General features: G+C 41.9%; 1 protein-coding gene across 4 annotated transcripts in view; it reads right to left on the bottom strand.

Moving 5' to 3' along the window:
- Window positions 1–207: 207 nt before the first annotated feature.
- The window catches only part of Pik3c3 (phosphatidylinositol 3-kinase, catalytic subunit type 3), a 77,687-nt gene continuing 55,293 nt past the window's right edge, over window positions 208–22,601 (bottom strand). For 2 of the 4 annotated variants that reach the window (XM_087593457.1, XM_087593458.1), the window contains exon 22: window positions 18,056–18,289. In XM_087593457.1, coding sequence (XP_087449583.1) covers window positions 18,219–18,289 — 71 coding nt within the window. In that variant the 3' untranslated portion in view covers window positions 18,056–18,218. 4 annotated transcript variants of the gene reach the window in all.

The following is a 22,601-nucleotide window of genomic DNA, read 5'->3' as shown; positions in this document are numbered from 1 at the left end:
GAAAAAAAAAATCAATGCTTCAACTATAAAAAGAATGTACCGTAGTGTATAAAACTTGGTGAAAATGTAAAAGCAAAGTATTACATAAATTAAGCAGAAAAAAAAATAAACAAAAATGGGGGTAAGTAAAGAGGAAAAGAGGAGAAAAAAAATCTTCAAAAATTGAGAAAGATGGGCTATCCTTACGGAAAAGGAAAACAAGGCCTATCAGACTCAGAGGCTAAAATGCTTTACTGTTTCATAATAGACCTTCCCCTGAATTCTTAAAACATATACATAATCCATTTTCCATCTTTATACATTATAAAACAAATATACAGTGCTTTTTGTCCAACCCAGAAGTCATTTGCAGCTGAGGATGGCTTCACAACTGTGGTACTCTTCATGCTTCAGCCTCTGAGGTTTGGAATTGCAGATCTGAGGCCTACGCTACAGCAGCAGCTTTAGACAAACCCTCTCGGCCGGATTTCAGCAGTGGCGTCCACTGGCACAATGCTTGAGCATGCCGTAACTCCTGGACACCTTCTCTTCCTGGTTCTTTCTCTAATGTCCTCAGTACACAGCAGTGGTTTCTCATGTGTTTTCTTACTAAGTCAGGCATCACGATGGGTCAAATCCACTTTCATTTTCTCCAGTACTATCAAAATTAAAAACAAAAACTAATTTAGTTTTCGGTTTATGAAGAAAGATTAAATAACAATCAATAAAAGGTTTGCTAAACATCCCAAGGGAATCAGGATTGAAGTGACTGTGTATAGGGTTCCCGGGGCTTTCTGGGGAATCAGTTATGTGAGAAAATGTTTGGGGGAAGAGTTGCTGGCTCATTGTAGCATAAGAGCAAGATGACAGAGTATTATGTAGGAGAAAAAAGAAGCTGCACCCAGCACAGGAAGGCGAACCATCCTAAGTTACACTCCAGAGACTAGGCCTAGCTCTCAGTACCCCGTTCTGCCAATAACAGGCTGGCTGCGATTTCTTCCAGAATGGATGTGCTGAATTCTGTATTGGTCTGAAAACCAAGCCTAAAGCAATCATCAAAGGACAAAGCCAGCAAACAGCTGAGTCCAAGATGGGTGCATCCAATATCACTAATACCCCTCATGCTTTTAGTGCCTATGAACTCCATCTTGTGGGAAATGACAGCGAGAAATCTTACTGTCAAAAGTTAGAGTGTGCAGACACCTACTGCCAAGATTCCCATTGAATTTAATCTGATCAACTTGAGTAAAGTTATGGGAAAATGTTTATTTTATGTTAATGAAAGAAATAATTTACATTTTCAGAATCAATTTAAGTATTTTTATTAAAGGATCCATCAAAGAACTCTCTAAAGGTTCTTGATAAACACAAAATCACAAGGCAAGAAGCAGGGTAGGTTCAATGGGTAACATTGGCAGATGTTTTACACCCAACAGAGAGATCCGGACACTCTGGAACTCAACTCTTTTCTTTATTCCCCTTTTACTTATTCTCTTTACGTCCTGCTCACTGCCCCCTTCCAGGTCACTCCTCCCTTCCTGCCTCCCCTCTCTCCTCCTCTTTGTGAGCCCCTGCTAGGCTCCCCCAATCCTGGCACTTCAAGTGTCTTCGAGGCTAGGCGTTTCCTCTCCCCCTGGGGCCAGACAAGGCAGCCCAGTTATAAGAACATATCCCTAGAGTCCTCTCACAAGCAGGAGAGGTGCATTGCTGGCTGGGGTCAGGGAGACACTGCAGAGAGGGACTGTCACGAAACCTACAAGGGTCTTTTAAAAACTTTCACGTGATAAATACTGAACATGCTGGTAAAAGGCAAACTGTAAAGGACCCAGACTGAAATGATAACAGTCTGAGATCCTGGAAACATTTCAGAAATAAATCTCCATGTGTGTTTATGTATGTTTTTTTGTGTGTGAGAAAAATCCTGTGGCTGAACAGACGGTCTCAAATGCTTTCTTAAACACTTCAAAAGTGTCTGCCTGGGGGGAAAAAGATTAAGAAACTAAACTTGAGAGTTGGCGCCAATCAGCTCCCAACACCTGAAGTACTATTTTAAAAAGGGCCGAAGCAAGCCCAGGCCTAAGGCTCAGGGAATATTGCAGAAGAAGGAACAGAATCAGGGAGCTTGCTGTGAGATTGTCTCCTAGTAATATTAGAAGTTACACCCAGAACTTCTTACCAGCATGACTCTAAACACGACCTGAACAAGGCGAAACCAACAAACGTGGGAAAAGCCTTCGAGGCCTCAACCTTCGCCAACAACTATATTCAGCTGAGCAACACTGGACACAAGAGAGGTGGCCTTCCCCAAGGAAGAGCACACTAACTGACCGTCCAGTAACATGGTCAGCTCTGAAAACATACGTATAATTAATACTGAATAGATTGAACAGGTACATAAAATAACAGTTTGTGGAAAAAAAAATAAAAGAGAACTGGAATTTCCAGGATCACATGCAAGGAAGTGTTACAAACCTTTCTTACGTGGGTTAAGTGAAATGTGTATGAAAGAAAAATAATACTGAGGGAATTTTGGCAGGCATCCTCCAGGCAGGCAGGGGACTGCCATCACAGTACTGATGCAGCTGGAGACCTCGGTGCCTCAGACATGTAGCAAGTGACTGTCACAAGCTTCAGGGCTGACCGTCCTCAAGAGAAAACTGTGAGCCAGAGCCAGTCAGGGTGGACTGTGCCCATCAGGTAAATCCAAGGTGATCTGCATTTATACTATCTGTTTCTGATTAACTATTCTGGGCAACTCATGTGTATATTACAATTTTTTTGTGGTTTTTTAGCAGTTTTTAAAAAATTAATTTAAATTCTATTTTTCTATAGAAGGGTCTGTACGTAGCACTGGCTGTACTGGTGGCTTTGAATTCACAAAGATCCACCTGGCTCTGCCTCCTAAGTGTTGGGATTAAAGGCGTATGAATTCATGCCAGACAGTTTATTTTGACTTTTGGTAAAAGTTACAGTGGAAAAGATGAAAATATTTCTTATTTATTTACAAGTAAATAATAAAAATAATAAAAACCTATTCATAACAAACTCTACATGCCCTTTAGTGACAGGTACGGACCCACAGCTTGTTACCTATTGGCCTCAATTTATGAGACGGGAATATATGTGACAGGCAACACAAGGTAACGCAGAGCGCACACCATTGCTGGCACATCTAGGCGTCTGTCTGACAGGTGTCTGCTGAGTCTGTTATTACTGTTTCTCAGTCAGTATGAATGCTGCCTTGTCCTCCTCAGATAAGCTGAGTGCATTAGGAACACATGTGGGACATGGGCTGGCACCACTGCTTCTGCCACATGATGATGAAACCTTAGTTATTTCAACCATTGCTGAGGGAAAGAATCATCTGGCTCTTCAGGAAATTTCTAAATTTACAAAAAAGTAGGCTTTAGAAAGATAGACTTTCTTTGGTAAGGGAACTCGGTATTTTATTTAGTCTGGGAGAAATTGTACACTACTATTCTTCGACCTTAATGGTGAAACGAGAACTCTCAGCAGTCCCTACTGCTTGTCTTTTAGTTATTTTGCATCTAGGAAGGAAAGTAGGCTGAGGCCTCTGGTTCCAAACAGACTGGTTATCATACACAAAGAGGCTGCTGCTTTACAGAGGAGATGGAGGGAAGTATGTACAAGGAGCCTGAGCACCAGGCACCCTGAAGGATGAACCTGAAGGATGTTCGTGTTTGGCTTAGAATGTGACTAGTTAACAACAGTCACAATTACATGGCTTCAAACTTCATGGTAAACGTGATTAACATAACCAGTAGAATCAGGTTTTATTAATATACACTAATATTTACACACACATACATACACACAGGGAAACTTCAAAAGCATAGAACACAAGACAAAAGTATAGCCCCCAAAAGGGAATACTATGCTAAGTCAAAATACAAACATTAGAAGAATTTCTATTACTGAGCACAAGAGGGAGAGTCGAGCTTTAACAGACCAGCTCCCTCTGTCCCCACTCATGACCTCAGCTGTAGAAGGAAATAATAAATTCACAAAGGGGCTTTATGGAAGAGTTGATTACTTAGGATATTTAATTGTGTCTTCAAAAATTAATATATATTAACTATATATATATACATATATATAAAATTTTCTACTTATTTATTCATAGAAATGGTATGAATGATAACACATGTCTAGGTCTGAGACTTAAATGAAGTTTTTATTTTTGGTTGTGAGCCTAGCCTTTAACGGCTGAGCCATCTCTCCAGCCCTTAAATGAAGTTTTTAAAGACAAGGTAGCTACAGTCCTTACCTGAGCTGATTTTCTCCCCTGGACAGACATTGGCTGGTGCTTGGCCTTTTCATCTAAGCTGGCTTCACCAGGGAAGTGTGTTAAGAGCAAACAGCACGTGAAGCTCACTAAGGCCTTGGGAACGTACCTGGGCAAACTTATGGATCTGCTCCACCACCGCAGCGAACAGGGCGTGAACACTTTCGTCGATCAGACTCTGCATGTAATGCACGGCCTCCTCATCTGACAGGTCCAGACGGAACTTATCCTGAACCTAGAGAACCAAAGACACCGTCAGCTTCCTCACAGAAACAAGCTGGGAATGTGCTCTGAAAAGACAGAAAGAATCAGACGGACACAGAGATCATTAAGATGCCAAGAGTTATGTCATAAGGATTTCTGAAAGCCTCTCTTCCAATCAGACGCTGAGTCCTTTTATAAACAGAAACGCTTACTTTAGTTCAGAGTTGCACTTTCTGTTTGAACATTCTAGCTCAAGACCTACTGTGTAACAGGAAGAGACACGGCAAGGCGGGAACACATTCTATTGTTACCGTGACCTTCATACACCGTCATGGTCATAGTGCACGGCGGCTACAACAATCACTGGTAAAATATTTCTAAAAAGTCTTCCCACAGCAGCCCCTGGATCTTGGCAAGGGACTGTTTCTATGGGTCTATAATGTACCAAGATGGGATGGTGGGCTTTAGTTCACATCTACGGCACTGCTTCATTTTCAACAGCATTCAGTACTAGAAGACTGACGTGTATGTGTGCACATATAGACATGTACCTGTGCTTTTCCCAAACATAAAAGCTGGTGACTGAAGAACTATTTTGCCTAAAACCCACGAAGGCAGCCTACAAAGTCTCTTATTTGATTTTATCTTATTTGACTTTATCACGGCTAAAGACAATGTCTATCTTCAGAAGCCAAGGATGCTGGAAGTTGCCATAGGAACCCTTGACTGGTGAAGGGATGTGTGTTTCCACTTAAGCCCTGCACAGACCCACTGCACTTACTCCTCTATTATAAATAACTCACATACACTCCTTCAACATAGAATGGGAGAAAGCAAGATTTCCAAGTGGACAAAACGACTTAAATTTATATTTTCTTTAATTTTGACAGCATTGTAGTCATCAAATGTGTCCTCCATTGCCCGCTTAGCTACCGCCGCCTCCTGAAAACCTCTTCCTAGCCAGGAGCCAAATCCTGCTTCTGCTTCCCTAGGCTTGGTTCCCTCGTTTGAGCATTGGTGCCTCACTGACTTTATTAGGTTTGCATGTACAAGGAAAGGCAGGATCTATTTATGAGATTTAACCACCCAGACACAGCACGCTGCAACATGAGGCGCACCATATTAATTTGATTCCACAACTGAGGAGGGAGAGGCGAGAGAAAAGTAGATGCAAGATTCCAAGGACTGTCAGGAGCTATGGAGGGCCGATCTGGCTCTCCTCAAGTTTGAGTCTTTGCCCTTTTGCTTTGAGATTTTTCTGTGGCAGAATGTCTGGCAACATTGGTACCATTCCAAGAACATTAAAAATAATCAGAAAGCAAAAGGATCAAAATAAAACTCTAGCCTGCCATATCAAACTTGTGTACTTAATTTAAGTATACTCATATGGAGAAAGAAAATATATAATTGGCATAAAACGCTCTTTACAAAATATGAAACATTTTCTTTAAAGAGGTCTATGTGCATTCAGTCAGTCAGCATTGCTCTACGTGGCTCTGGTTAGGCCACCTGCCATTGCCCTCTGGCTTTGCAAGAGTCAGTTAATTCATCAGTCCATAGCCTATGGCCGTTCTCTTTGTCTATGTAATGTCCATAACTTGCTGTTGTGGCCATGGAAGTTAACACTTATGGGCCACATTTCCTGCTCTGGTTTTCATTTTGTCCTTGGTCTCCCTTCCTGGTTTTCTGATGGATTCACGTGCCCAGTCACACTCCTTGAATGCTTTCCTGTAAGCATGTGCGCATGTGCAGCGATGCAGAGATGGCCTCGTCCCATCTCAGTGTGCTCCCCTCACTGCTTCCATGTTCTCGGGCTTTGTGTCATATTTGCCCACCTGTTAACACACTTACTAACACACACAGTCCGGACGGGATAGAATAGGGACTGTAGATTCTGATGTATTATGTGGAGGTTCACCCTAGGGCACAGGCAGTTAACCTGGCGGAGGTTACACTGACCGCTAACACTAAGGACTGCGGAACACGTGGCTTAGTTTAAAGCATATTTACTTACTTATATGTACTCAATCTCTCTGGGAAATGCCTTGAAGCAAATAGTCGTAAATTGAAAATTTTATCCACTGCTACAGAACAACTCTGCTTGTGTTTGATGCTAGAAACTCAGTTCTGTTTATGTGTACACCTTGTGCCACCTGCATTCTTGGTCACTGTTGTGAAATAGGGCACTCAACAGTCAGTACAGGGCTCATATCAGAACATGTGAAAGACATCTGTACATTCAGACTGGTTCCCCATTTTGGAACTGCTGGCATTGCTTGGTTCCTGAAAATCTACTTGTGACCTGTACCACTGCAGATCCATTTAACACCTTTGCAAGAAGCAAGCCACCTCTCTAAAACAGTCACTTAGCCAGCAACACTCTGCAGTGGATAGGTACATCCTGAGGAATCTAGGTTACCATTACCAGATGCCCAAATGCTTTAAAAGCATGAGTGAACCAAATCAGGTTGAGTTATGTGCCACAGACAGACATTCTCGTCAGCAATGGGCCACACATCTAACAGTGTCTCCAGTCACTGTAACACTGGAGTCGGCCCCCAGATGCAGTGTGAGAAGCAGGTAAAGCATGGGGGATAACTAAGCATGGGGGCCCCACTTGCTTTTGAGTTATGCAGTTACCCTTCAATGTAATACAGTTAACGGCCTAGAGCCTTTACCTGCATGTAATCTGCACACGCCCTTTCCAGATGACGCACCTGGCAACCTCAAAACCATTCCACTCCTGCCAACCTGCACCAGGCCGTGCAGGCAACCTGTGTAAGCAATCTCTGATCAATGATCTAATGTGCCCTGCTTCTACCAACAATAGAACTTAGTCTTCTATTTACAGAACAATTTATTAAATGTGAATCTAATAAAATAAAATCCATAGATTAGTCAGAATTCATCTAAGTTTGCCATATTCAATCATACAAACACAAACACACACACACACACACACACACACACACACACACACACACACACGCACGCACGCACGCACACCTAGGTTTGCAGGAAATTTCCCCAATAAACCCCTGAAACACGTTTTCGTATTAAGAAGCATGGTGGTTTGTTTAAACTAAGTATTTTTTAAGTGTTCAATTTTACACAAGCTAATATAGAAAGACCTTTGTTTAAAGTACCACTGTTCAGATTCTCACACAGCAGCTTTCAATTAAAAGCAATGTAGACCTTCCTCATTAAATTCTTCTTCCTCAGAAAGGCAGATTAAGAAACGCAATTGATTCGTCCAGATGAAAGGGCAGGTTTTACCTTATTTTCTTGTTCAGTCCATTAATTTGTGCTATATTAGAATACAACCCCAAATTCTTTAGTGTAATAGAAAAGTATTTAAAGAATATCTTTAAAAAGCCAGAGGAAACCCTAATCCCCACCTAACCATGGCTACAGGAGAACCAGTGTTGAAACTGCTTACAGCAGACGCTAGCTTCTGCACAAGGCAGCCTGGAGTCTCTCGAGCTACAAGGGAGCCTGTGCTGCCGAGCTTACAGGCGGATCAACAGGAGCCATGGGCAATCACACAGCAACCAGGGGTAGTTTAATTGTAAAGGGCATCTCAAATACAGTCATCCATTTATAGCTTCTTGTAATACATATAATTTCTTTGTTTTAAAGTTTAGTAGGAAATCAATTTAAAGAAAGAATGTCTCCATTAAATTCTCCAATAGAAAAACAGTACCTTAAATTCCAGAATAAGCTTGGCACCAGAGTTTAGAGGTTTCTCTTTAATCATTGTAATAAAGGGAGCAGGGACGACAAGGCCCCTGCTGCTAAGCAGCCATGTTTATATGCGGATCCATTAATATCTATCTTCATTTTAGTGCCTCCCCCTCCAACTCTCTAAAGATAGCTATACATTTGGGAAAGCTAGGAAGATTTGAAACTCCTAGAAGAGAAGATCATCTCTTTCAGCCCACCATGCCTCGTCACAAAGCCTGTGAGGGAGTACACGTTCTGTCTAACTGAAGCGCACGTCTATAGTAAGAAGTCTTATTTCAGTACTGCAGGCTTATGAAGTGTCTCCTCCCACTTTCCTCATGAAGACTTCGTATCCTCCCCAGTGAGTCTGTTCTTGGCCACAGCTAACAACATCACCATTACTGCCGACTGAGGGTGCTGTCCCACCCTCTTCTCTCACCTGCTTCATCTACCACCATCTAGGAAGGTGGGACTTTATGCACTGCATCCTGTTTGCTGGCTGTTTCTCTGATTCAAGGTCCCCTGGCCCAGGGAAACAGGTTCTACTAAGCTCTATCAAGCAAACACCAGGCACAACTTCACAGAGCAGTCAGCGGCTCCCAGATGGCAGGGAGTGGAGAAGGGAACGAGGAGACCCAGGCTCGTATCAGGCCAAACCATACAAGTGAATACCCATGTGCTTTATGGACTTTTACTTTTTAATTGACTTACTTTCCCCCTTTTTGACATATTGTTTTGTTGTGTGACCCACATGGCACAGAATGTGCTATGTAACCTAAGCTGGCTTGGAGCTCAAATCCACTTGCCTCAGCTTTCTAGAGTGTGTGTGTGTGTGTGTGTGTGTGTGTGTGTGTGTGTGTGTGTGTGTGTGTGTATGGGAATGCAACTGTGAAAGTCAGAGGGTAACGGTAACTTCTGAAAATCAACTTTTGCCTTCTACCATTTAGGTTTTGGGGATCAAATTCTGGTCAACAGGCTTGATGGCAAACACCTTTACCTACTGAACCTTCTTGCTATCCCCAAAGTATTTATTTTCATATAATTTCAGTACTTCACAAATACAAATTAATATTTATAAAGAAACATATTATACTTATTTAGTCAACCAATAGGATTACTCATTGCAGAATTTAACTCACTACGCTTTGGTTCTATTAATAACAAAATACTTAACTTTATCATAATATATTTTTTTTTAATTAAACTATCTAAGAGTCTTTATTCAAAGTGATTGGCTTGGAAGAATTGACAGCTTTGAGTGACCCACTGACCCAGAGCTGCGAGGTAGTTCTGATGTTCACAACTGACAACGGTATGCCAACTCCTGGCTTCTAGGGAGAGGGAGCTTCCCAACAAAAGCTTCGGGGTGCTAACCTTTGTGCAGAGCCCACAGTAACAGAAAGGTTCACACATGTATCTATGACATGTAATTTCATATTACAGAAAGGTACACACATAAATCCATAACATGTAATGCTCATGCTAGCAGGAATATAGACATCTATCTGTAACATGTAATGTTTATGTTAACAGAAAGGTGCACACATTTATCCAAAATAAGAATGTTTAGGTAGCATTGGATAGAAGCCCTCTTCAGAGAGTGACGACCCACTGGAACAGGACGGGCTGCGTATATTCCATCTCTAGTCTGATGAAGACATGGAGTACCCTAAGGAAACTTACCAAACCTAATTTCTGTTCCCTGTCTCTATGTGACATTCTTACCCCCAGTGTATAAGCTTTCGGAACTGAGGATTTCATGGTTTACTTCAGATGAAGATCAGCGATTTCTCAGAGGTCCAAGCCAGAGAGGTCCATGCTGCTGCTTCACTAAAGATCAAGGCCCATATTTGGGGGTTGGGCCCTGTGAACTCCACTTCAGATTTCAGAGCAACCGTGTGCTCAAGCACATTACTCTGAATCACAAAACTGTTAAGTGCAAGGAACCATTTCCCAAAGAATTATAAAAGTTGTTATTTACTATATGAAACTAAACACAGGAAATGTCAGAACCTCTCAGGCAACCTGACCTGCACTCCTGTGAACACACAACCTATTACTCACTCTGTATTCCCACACTAGTACACTATTTAATCAATAACATAAGGAAGTAATGGTGGTGACTGTTACCTCAGCAAAGTGTGAAATCTACGACTTTCAAAAGGAGCAATTCACCAAACACACAACAGTTTTCAACTACAACACAAATTTCAATTGTTGTAACAGGTATTTCACATTTGGAGAAAATATCAGAAAACAAAGACATCTGTTCTAAAATGCATTTTTAAAAAAATACAGCAAAATACCTTTTAAAGTTCTATTAAACTGAAACAAAGTGGTAGGAACTACTAGTCTAGGAAATATTATAAGGCAGCCACGTGACTTCCTGAAATCGGTGTGGCAGAGAGAGGATGCGGTGAGAACTAGACCTACCAGAGACACCACTGCCTACGGTGCACAGCCTAACTGGCCAAAGAAGCCACTGTCTAATCCCAGTCTGATAGACCCTAGGGGCACTCTCACAGGTGATATCTGAACGTCCACACTCAGGGAAGAGTGACCACGATGGAGATCACATAAACAAGCTTAAAAGACACCACTGAAGAGATACTAACAGAGCAGATTCAAACAGAACTCGGAACACTTGAAGCCTGGAGCAGGCATCCTTCACACCTCAATAGTTTTCATCAATCAATCACATTTCCTGATGGGTAGCCTTTATCAGTAAAGCAAAATAAAAAACAAAAAACAGGACATCTTCAGTTTATCTCCTTTGAAACAAAGAGAAATTCCACTGAATGGTGTTGACTGGATAAAAGGAAAAAAATGGAAAAGCCAGTGTCGTCTATCTGCCTGAGTAAAAAAGGAACCCTTTAAGAGTTTATTTCAATAAATGACTAAATTAAATACCTCCATTCAAACTCTTCTTAGCCTGTGACCTAAGGAAAGAGCTCATCTCCTTCCAATTCAGTTATAGCTGAACTTATTTTCCCACAGGCAACTGGATTAGACGTAGGATCTGTTGATATCAAGTCCCCACTTTCAAATCTCCGAGCACCTCTATCTTGGAGAATGCTACTGTCTTTCAGAGATTTTATTCTTCTATGAATTAATATGCTGCATAATCTTTCTCTGAAGTTGAATATTGACATGGTCCATCGTCTTTTTGCCTTTGGACACATAAAGCACCATTCCATCAGCTCCCATCAGAAGCGACTACCAGAAATCAGATTAAAGGAAACTTCAAGTGCACAGCCTTCCCTCCCCCTCCTGCTCCAAGTCTACTCAAGACAGTTAGCTAGCTGACTGCTGCAGCCCACACGTGATGGCTTCCTCTTGTTTTCTCTATAGGTTGTTTACAAACAAAACTAAAAGCAGGACTCTACAGTGACCCAGTAAAGTCCAGAGGGACGTACGGTACAACTATGGAGGAGACAGTTTCATCATCATGACAATGATATCCTCAGCACGTTCTGCCTGCATCCACCTAGTCAGGTGCCTTGTTGGCAAAGGTAAAGGGCGAGCTACCCACATGGGTACAGGGACAAGTCCAGACGGAACTGCCCAGGACTGCCAAAGAAGACCTGAGAGTTTGTGTTCTGAAATGTGAGAAGACTACAGAGGACGCTTCCTTAGACTCTGTGAACAGTCAACAGTCTACGGCAGTGGTTCTCAATCTGTGGCTCAGGGCCCCTATCTGCGAGATATCAGATATTTATATTACAGCTCATCACAGTAGCAAAATCAGTGTTATGAAGTAGCAACAACTATAATTTAGTGGTCAGAAGTCACCACATGAGGAACTGTATTAAAGAGCTGCAGTTTCAGGAAGGCTCAGGGGCTGGGACAAAAAGGCATGCACAGTTAAAATCTTTACCCATTTTTATATGTGAAATGTGAGCTGTGTTATATGCAAAAGAAGTCAAAATTACCTTTTTTACAGTTTTATCTGGTTCAAGAGCAATATCTGGAATGTTTGCATCAACCATCAAGGAGAACAAGTTCAGAATCAGATTTGAATACCTAAAAGAATGAAAATGAATCAGTGAGTTCGAATTTTAGATTTCTTTGCCTTATCAAGAACACCCCAAAAGCAGTGACAACTATTACTTTATGATTATTATTAATTCAAAGGAAAAGACAGTATGAGTAAATATACAACTTGCTACTGTACTTGTTGAAGTTATTGTTCGACTCCCTGGAGTCTCTCATGAGTGACTCATGGGACGATGTTATTTCTCTTCCATTGATTTAGCACTTGCTAAATGACAACCAGGGTAGTCATAGATATTTGTCATCGAAAATAACAGCTCTTCAGTGTTACAAAACTCTAATTGAACTGAGAGTATATTCCTCTTTGTTCTTTATAAGGAATATAATACCTGAAAATGAGGGGAATGCCATTTTTAAACAGAAACTCTGGAGGTTTATTCCGTGGTATGATACCTACAAACTGTATAATGTGAAGACAGCAGCTTTTCCTTGAGACAACTGGTGTCTTCATGCACTGACCTTACCTAGTCCTGGTGATGTTTCTAGTAAAGAATGCGATTCTCAGCTCTATAATAACTTGCTTGTATTTTCTCACTTTACCTAGCTACTACCAATGCTCCACTGGTGCTTTATAAAGCACTCATTTCCTTCTGCTTTCAGTGAGAGCTTTCTCAGGCATCCCTCCAGCTATCAGTCTGCGACCTTTTGCCTGTCCTCTTCCTCAGGGCAACCTAGTTTATGACCAATCACCAAAGGACGCATCCAAAAAGTCTATAGAACCCCTCCAGGGGCACCACCATGTGAACAAAACCTTAACCCATGGCTCTTTGTGGGATAGACTAAATTGAAACATGTATCAAAACCTTACAGCTAACATTTTTTCTTAATTTCAAAAGACCAAATACTGTAGTAGGGTCCAAGGCAGGAACATCTGCTGTCACTGCTCTTATTTAAATAGAATTAGCTGTTCTAGCAAACAGAATAAAGCAAGAGAAATAAATATATACAAATCAAAAATAAAGCTGCTGCTCTTTGTGGATGCCACACTACTATAAGATCCAGGCGAGGTTAGTGCACAGACCATGTAGGCTGTACCCTCACACCGTCAGAGGGAATGTAGGTACGTCTTACAACAGGATTTGTGCTGCACTAGGAAAATTCCTTCTGCATAGTTAGGTGGAAAATACCACAAGAGTCCAATAATCCTGTCACTTTTGACTAACCGTCAGGGCTCTGCTCATGTTCAAGCATGTGCTTTATTTTTCTCCTGCTAACTTAAGTCATCTAGTCTTTTTCATCAAACCATGATGAAAGACACGAGAGTGACACTGAAGAAGAAAGGACGAGTGAAATCAACCTTCCTCAAAGCAGCGTGAGCCATGAGGCAGTGAGGAGAACAAAAGGAAACTTCTGGATGGTCCTGAACAGCATCCAAAGCTGAGCTAGACAAAGTTCTAGAAAATGAAATGGCTGAAGTATCATAACTGTCCCTAAGCCAGTGCAGTGGTCACCATGCTCATCTCCACAGCCTCCAGAGAGAAAGACGGAGTGAAACTCCTCTGGGTTAGCCACCTCTCACACTTGCAAACCGCCAGCATCTCAACCGATAGGCTACACATGCTATAATTAGTGGGAAAGCAAGGTGTCCCTGGATGCTGGCGTTTTATTTATGTGGCGAGAGCAGACCCACGTCCACAGCTAGCTCTAGCACTCTGTGAAGTCCTGGCACCCCTTACCTTCGCAGGTGGAGGAAGGCCGTGTAACACTGCTTTCTGAACTCTTGGTACTGCTCACTCTGGGTACCACCCATCCCTTCGACCATCTCCTTATTCAGCTTCATTGGAGGAGGAAGAGGCTTGGGATCTCGGCCCAGAATATACCCGAAATCTATATGGAAGAGTTTGCCTGGGTGTGAAGAAAGAACTCAGTCATTCTCACAGGAGTTATCATTGCAAACCGGGGAGGAGATACTGTATACAATTTTTCAAAATGCCTTTTTGAGAAAGATTCAGGCATTACATTATTCTATACCTTCAAATATGCCCTTCAAAGCACAGTATAGTTCAATTCTTGGACATGAAAAAAAAAAGCTTAAAACCATCCCAGTTAATATTAATTTAAAAGATAAAACCTCATGTTTAGAATTGTAGAATCAAGGAACATCTGGACAACTCTGAAAAGAATCAGCAGCAGCAGAAGAAATTGTCCTGTGTATTAAGCTCAGGTAACCTCTCTTCCTGTAATGGATGACCGCCTGTCTGATTTTATATTCCCAACTTCAAACCCTGCCTGCTATGAAACTATAACTATTTAAAAAAAAAAGCTTCAAATTTGAAGTTACCTGACTGGTTCCTCTACCTGCTCTCTAGCTGTGGACTGGGAATCTGAACACCGTACGTAAGACTTCCAAGAGCAGCAATGCCAATGGGGAAAGTCTTACATGGTCTCAGAGGAGACACACGGGAAGGGGATTATCTGTGATTCACCATGAAAACCAGGAAGCTCCTAGTGATTTACAGGTTGCATGAAGCAAGGGTGATCAAGACTGAATTCTTAGGGCAGAGCCTTGAGACTCAGTGATGTTAACTGCACCTGAGAACAGCTTGTATTACATGGCAAGCACCAAGTACTGACTGAAGGAACCAACTGGCTTAAAAAGACGGAAACCCTCTCTAGGGCAACCTACGCACCCTGACGTGCAATCCATTATGACTGTTCACATGGGAAAGTGTCACCTTATTTTTCCCATCAAGGGTACCAGCCTTGCCTCAGAGTACTGAATCTACCCCTCATGAGCACAAGGGACCCCGTGCAAGCCAGTATTCCATATTGACTTCCGGTCAAGATGTTGGCCATGCCTTCCTGTTCACTGCTTTTCCTGAGTGCTGTCACAGTCATTGGGTATAGTGTGTGAAGTGTGTATACTGTATATGTCACAGTCATGGCACATTGATACACACAGTCACTGCACAGTCTTATGCACATTGTGCATATCACAGTCAGTGCATTCTCCCTGAAAGACATGCAACAATGATGGACGCAGAACCTTCATGTCAACTAGAATTGACAAGTACCTCAGATGTAAATCAAAAGACAACACCACAGCACAGCCTGGCAATCAGTAAATGCACGAAAGACCAGTTGCCACTATCATTCTAACACACACACACACACACACACACACACACACACACACACACACACACACACACACAGGGAGATTGTGAAGAAAACTACCAAACCTTCATGTCAACTAGAATTGACAAGTACCTCAGATGTAAATCAAAAGACAACACCACAGCACAGCCTGGCAATCAGTAAATGCACGAAAGACCAGTTGCCACTATCATTCTAACACACACACACACACACACACACACACACACACACACACACACACACACAGAGGGAGATTGTGAAGAAAACTACCAAACCAGCCAACCAACAAACAAAAACACTTAAGGCAGGGGTGATTAAAGTCTTAACTTGTTGTGAAAAGGAGAAAACAATTTAAAATGATAGGATTTATTTAAAATTAAATCAAGACATTTACTATGCAATAATCAAGTCTCTTCAAGTAGCTCATAAATATTTAAGTATTTCAAATAACATGTAAAAATTAAACTCTGAACTTCTCTCAAAAATAACTCTTGAGGCTGGCAAGATGATGAACAAGGAAAGTATGTGCTGGCAGGCTGGTGATCTGAGGTTCCTCTCTGATGGAACATGGAGGGAGGCAGAACAGACTCCAGCAGTCTACTCTCTGACCTCCACATGCATCGTCGGCCAATAAATAAATGATAATAAAATGTTAATCACAGCCACTTTAAAGATGTCTGAGAGTCCTGAGTTGACTGTACCTGAGATCACAGATGACAGACATTAGACACAGATACAGAGACTCCCTTTCTGTGACTTTTAGGCATCTGTGATCTTCTCGGCCCAGGGAGTGGCACGATTAGAAGGTGTGGCCCTGTTGGAATAGGCGTGGATGGAGTAGGTGTGTCCCAGTGGGTGTGGGCTTTAAGACTCTCATCCTAGCTGCCTGGAAGTCAGTAAGCTGCTGATATGCTGAGGAAGATGCAGAGCCCTCAGCTCCTCCTGCACCGTGCCTGCCTGGATGCTGCCATGTTTCTGCCTTGGTGCTAATGAACTGAACCTCCAGAAGAACCTGGAGCCAGTCCCAATTAAATGTTGTCCTTCTAAGAGTTGCCTTGATCGTGGTGTCTCGTCACAGCAGTAAGATCCTAACACAGACAGCATCTTTATCAGAGGAACAAACTAAATGATCAAGCTGGACATTTTCAGGTAAAAAGTAAGGAAATTGTGCCTGAACAGCTCAGCAGCTAACATCAAGTCTGAGAAACAACCTCACAGCAGAGGGAGCAGGCCAGGGAGGAATGGATGTTTATCCTAACTACCCAAGGCTCACAGAACACAGCTCTCACAGTGAAGTTACACAGAAGAGCAAGCTGCTTTTTACTGAGTCATCACCCTAAGCCTTTCCATAAAGAAAGAAATGGTCAAATTATGTAGGCAGTGGCTTGCTTTTGTTGGCATTTCTTGTATAAATGGTGCAGTGACAGGATGGAGTCACAAACCAGGACACCCAGATATCACCAGAGAGGGGAGCATGCTCTGTTCCAAGGATGGTTTTGGTAACCGCTCGTGAGGCTCTGTAGGCTACAGCAGAGCATACTGGCCCCAAGCAGTTGCTACCCCGCTAAAGATAGACTCCATTTAAACATCTTCACTCATCTTTCTCTCCTACTCTACTTGTAATGAACCAATAAAAGTTAAAAATCAAGAGGGACTTTCTATTGTTACTATACTGAAACCTGGAAAATCTCAGCATATCTGTCCTGCATTCATTAAACCAAGGGGCTCTTCATTGTAGTCACTGCCCAGACAGTGTTGAACGCTGCAGATAGAGGAGGCTTCCTTCTAGAGGCAGGAGTTATAAAAGGAGAGGCTAATGCCTTTCTTCTCTTCCTTGATCCTGTAGTAAACAGACAATCGAGTCCATCTGAATGCCATGCTACTGTTTACTGCTTTGAAATGCCTTGTGATTTCTGGGTCTAGGGTTTTATCTACAGCACAGCCATTCTAGATCTTTCCAGCTAATGATGCTGACAGAATGGCTGGCTGTCCAGATGCTCCTTCAATTATAATGATTACAGCTCTGCAAATTCACCATGAAATGAAAATGTGAGGAGTGAAAAAATTCACTCACTGAAAACCCAGCCAGCCAAACCCACACTCTGGCAACCACCCACTGGACAGAGGACCAGCTGTTTAGCCTCAAGGTCACACAGATGTCTGGGAGCTCTTTGCTGTTGCCCAGAAAATGAGGGTGTCACACAATTATAAATTCAAAATGTATTTTTTAATTGCATTTTTAATTTACATTTTAAATGTTATCCCATTTCCCAGTTTCCCCTCCAGAAACCTGCTATTCCATGCCCCCACCCCTACCCTCCACTTCTATGAGGGTGCTCCCTCACACACCCACCCACTCCCTCCCACCTCCCTGCCCTGACACTCCCCTACACTAGGGGATCGAGCCTTGACAGGACCAAGGGCCTCTCCTCCCATTGATGCCCAACAAGGCCATCCCCTGCTACGTATGCAGATGTAACCATAAGCAGATCCCTGTATGTTTTTTAATGACTGTACATCACTTATATTCAGTCAGAGATAGTCTGTACTCTGAAATCATTCAGAACAGACAGTGAACCTTAGGCGCTCATGTGGCACACATCTGAGCATCTTCATAGGGGCGGGACAGCCCAAATCCACACAGTTACACTACGGACAGCACACAGTTTCAACAGTATATTCATTGACAGATTAATGTCATTAAATTTTATTAGTTTATAATATTTATTTAATAAATGATTTATAGCTATGTCAAACTACTCACAAGATGTCAATATCAAGTTTGTGCTGTACACTGTGAAGCCTTCATTTTCACTTGAGACACAAACAACCCTCAGGATTGAAAAACATGGTTTTAGAGGCTAGGGTTTGGCGGCAGAGCACACGCATAATAGAGGTTTAAAGACCCAACGCTTACGTCCAGCACTAAAACAAAACAAAAAGACACTGCTTTTTAAAAATCCCCAAATGGATTTATTTCTTAAATGTGCTTATTTTCAAACATTTTGACAATCGGCTGCAAAATAAGGAATCTGGAACCTGTCCATGTCAATGAAATAGCAAATCTCCTAATCCCTTACATTCCAAGGTCACGGGGCATCGTGATAAGGATGCCAAGGTTTTCCCTCGAAGTGCCGCCCTCTGCCTGAGAAGAGCATGTGCCCAGGCACTCTGTTCTTATGCTAGCTATGAGGGGGAAGAGATGGGAAGCTTACAGTATTAAAGACTGTCCTGAGTCATGAAAGCACAGATGTGTTCCTGGTGTCATTTCTCACAGTGGAACAGAGGCCCAACCTAATCTTCTGTCCTCAAGAAACTCAACAAAGTCCTGGTGTCTCTAAGGAGCATCTCGTCCAGTTTCCTCATTGTTTCATAACACTACTGGAATCCCGACCTCTGCTGCTCATCCCTGCTTGTAAATGAAGGCTGTGTTATTATCCTTCCTGTAGGGAAACTCCCAGAGCGAGGTTACGGCTCAACTACAAGGGTCATATGGCTCTAACTGAAACCGTTGGTAAGTTTTACAAGTTCAAAGGGCCATGCATTTTTAAGAGGTTATTAATTTTAAGAAAACTTAAAAAAGTGAACCTTATAAAATAAAAAAAAAAAATCAAGAAATTCAAGAATCGGTCACAACCACTCACAAGCAATCAGTAAGTGTGCACCAAGCAAAGCGGCCCCCATGCTGACTGTCTCTCTATCCCTACAAGACAGTAAGTGAGACTAAGGAAATGGAGTTGAGGGGCTGGGGATTTAGCTCAGTGGTAGAGCGCTTGCATTAGCAAGCGCAAGGCCCGGGTTTGAAAAAAATACATACAGGAAATGGAGTTGAGTGACACTAACTTATTCTAAGACTCACTTATAGTAGTTCTTACACATATATTACTAAAATTAAGCATTTACTGGCAGACAATCTGAAACTCCTTTTCATTTTGTTCCACCCTGCTTGACATCCTGCTTTCTGTCCATCTTCTGCAGTTCCCTGCTCTGAAAATTCTACCCTCCTAGGATCCCCTATAATCCCAACTCTGGGGCTGTCTCTCTCACTCTTCTCCACAGTTAGTTCAGCTTCTTTCTGTAGACACCGATTCATCATTTCCCCTTAATTCCTTTGTCTCTTCCCTATGTTTCATCAGTAAACTCAGAAACAAAACTGTAGCCCAAAGCGAGCCCACTGTAATGAGCGTCAGGTTCAGGCCAGCTGCACGCCCACCCCAGCCACTGTAGCAAAATTAAGGAGTCGCAGCCACAGCTAAGCCAAGGAACCACGTTATAGTAAGGGTTTTCTAACAAAGGGTTGGGATATAAACTCAAATCAGTATAGACGTCCCAATCATCTGCTAATCACTTCACCTTCAGCTTATGCTGAGCGTCTGGAGAAAAGCAGCAAGGCTAAATAAGGAAACCAGGAGTAACAAGGATAGCACACCGCACTCCACAATCAAGTTCTACTCCAGGAAAAAAATAACCTTAGAATCATACCGTACCCTGAAAAAGGACAATTAAACACTCCACTTGTTTTCAAATATCAAAGTGTACTTTATCTGATACATAGAAACTATCACACTAAACCAATAATCAGATTAAATAATTTTCTCATAAGCCTTCAAGCTCTAGATAAAGAAAATATTAAATATATCAGGTAATTTCTTATCTGTAAAATTACGTGTACAACTACTAGTATAAGCAAAAAAAGGCATTGCTAGCTCAGTCAGAACATAGCTCGCTCTTGAGGGAGTCCACAGTGCTCACAGCACCAGCTCACACAAGCGCACAGACACAAGGTTCTAGGCTTACTGTGTTTAGCTAAGAAGCACAGAGTAGGTTAAGTAGCCCGGAGTCCTGAGACTTACGTCAGAGATGGATACCTGCATTGTTATGTTAGCTTTTTTTTTTTCAGAATTTTTAACAAATTACAAATAAAACTAAAGAATAATAAAGATCAAGACAGGAGATATTCTGAATAACTGTCCCTTTAGGCCAGCAGTGACCAGTGTTAACTGAGCTTTCTGACAGAAGCCTCAAAGCAGGTCACTGAAAATCTGAAAGAAAGCAGCCCTGGCTTCTCAGAAGCGGACAGGCTAGTTGAGAACCTACATGTATGTCCCCATTTGGCCAGGATCCATAGCATCCAGGGTTCCTCTCTGTGGTTTTATTACGTTATATATCGTAGGCAACAAAGGAGTTCTTCAGTTACTTTGATTACCTGCCTTTAGTTTTTAGAAATAAAAACTATTCATCAAAATACTTAAAAAATTTAAAGCCACATTTAATTCTGCCTCATGGGGGTGTAATGAGAATTTCTCCCACAGACCCGTGTTTGAATGCTTGACCCCCAGTTAGCTGAACTATCTGGAAAGGATCCGGAAGCATGGTGTTGTTGGAGGAGGTGTGTACCGTGGATAGGCTTAGAAGTTTCCAACATCCGTGCCAGGCCCACTCTCTCTCTGCTGCCTGCAGATCGAGATGTAAAAAGCTCTTGTCTCCAGTGCCTGCCTGCCTGCCTCCCACCATGCTCCCTGCCATGATGGCTGCGGACTAAAACCCTCAGAAGCTATAAGCAAGCCCCACTTAAGATGCTTTTTTGTCTAAGAGCTGCTTTGGTCATGGTGTTTCATCAGAGCAATAGATCCACAACTAAAACATGTCCTACCATGACTGGTCACCCTGACTAAACTAGGGCTTCATCCACAGACATCAACTCTGAATAACAAAAATCCTCTTTTCAATTTCATGCCAGTTTAAATTTGTAGCTTCCTGCTCTCTCCAGGACGGTATAATAATTCAGTAACAAGTAAAACTCCATTCCAACCCATTAAAACAAAATGAAACAAACCAAAACAAAAAACCAACCAAACAACTACAACAACAAAATCCTTATAATTGACTACAAGGCTTTCTGATACAGGCCTTCAATTTTATAGTGGATACATGGCGCCACCTGCTGCACAAATAAGGAAATAGCACACAAAGTATTCAAACCAAGAAATAAAATTTAGGGATGAATCTCAACTCAGACTCTTGGTTTCAGCACATTGCCTTTAAACATATGTTTAATTTTGCACTTTAAGTGAACCACCCACTTCACACATGCCGAGTGTCCACAGTCAGTCCTAACCTGGCCCATCTACATTCCCCGGGACATCTGTGAGTTCAACCTGAAGCCTCTGGCCTCTCATATCAGATGACAGGGGACCTCTGAGGATGCACAGCACAGCCACCGTCATCGGCAGAGCAGCCCCTGACCTTAGCTATGCTGGCAGTGAGAGGAGAAGCAGAGAGACATTCCGCATAAGTTGTCGAGAGACAGCAGCTACTTAGAGAACCCCAAGTTCTGAACTTCTAATATGGTATAAGGTCTGTGTTCGGGGCATAATGGACCAAAATAAACATGGCAAGAGGATGAAAACCAGGCTTTTAGAATAAAAGAACTGAAATATACTTCCTGCAGTGAACCAATGGACAGATTCCACTTTGTTAAGACTCAGCTATGACATGCTTATAGATAACATAACTTGAAATATTACCATCCTGTCAATTTTGAAAGCAGCTTTGTGGTATTCCTTTAGAAAAAAATTGCTTTATTAAATTAATTAACTAGTTAATTAATTAATCAAGGCAGGCTATCGCTGTAGAGCAGGCTGGGGTGGAAGTTCCTCTTCAGTCAGGCCTGTCGGCCTTGCCTTGCAGCCTTCCCAGTGCAGGGAGCGCAGGCTTCAGTTCCCGCACTCAGCTAGACTCAAGTTTGCCTCTGTTTATTTTTTAATTAATTTCTTCAATAAAGAAGACTTAAAAATGTTTACTTCACAATATAGCTGGATAAAATAATTTCTGGACAGATGAATAAAAAAAAAAGACAAAAACCAAATCAATCCTTGTCTTTAGAAAGAAAAAGAATGTTCTTCAGTCACGTTTTGTAGAAGTCTAGTATCTACAGGCAGCCTTGAGCACTCTCTGGTGGAAACTGACACAGGCTTAAAACTGTAAAAACTCACAATTTGATTTCTAGATCAAAACTAATTAGTTAATTAAAATAAAAGACAGACACAAAACCCCAATCAAGGAAGGAGGTGACCATACTCTCCAAATTAACTTTTAAAATTAATACATATCAGAGAGATCACTACAATGTAACAGAAGGTGTATTATACTTCAAAACTGTTATTTTATTTTATTTCAAGCTTTTTCTCTGAGTTTTCTTCTAGGGGTTTCATGTCTTTATTATTAATTGTCTTTT

The sequence above is a fragment of the Rattus norvegicus genome, chromosome 18, assembly GCF_021556685.1.
Source record: "Rattus norvegicus strain SHRSP/BbbUtx chromosome 18, alternate assembly SHRSP_T2T, whole genome shotgun sequence".
Classification (NCBI taxonomy): Eukaryota; Metazoa; Chordata; class Mammalia; order Rodentia; family Muridae; genus Rattus; species Rattus norvegicus.
The sequence above is the reverse complement of the archived record's forward strand: the minus strand, read 5'-3'. Positions and strand labels throughout refer to the sequence as shown.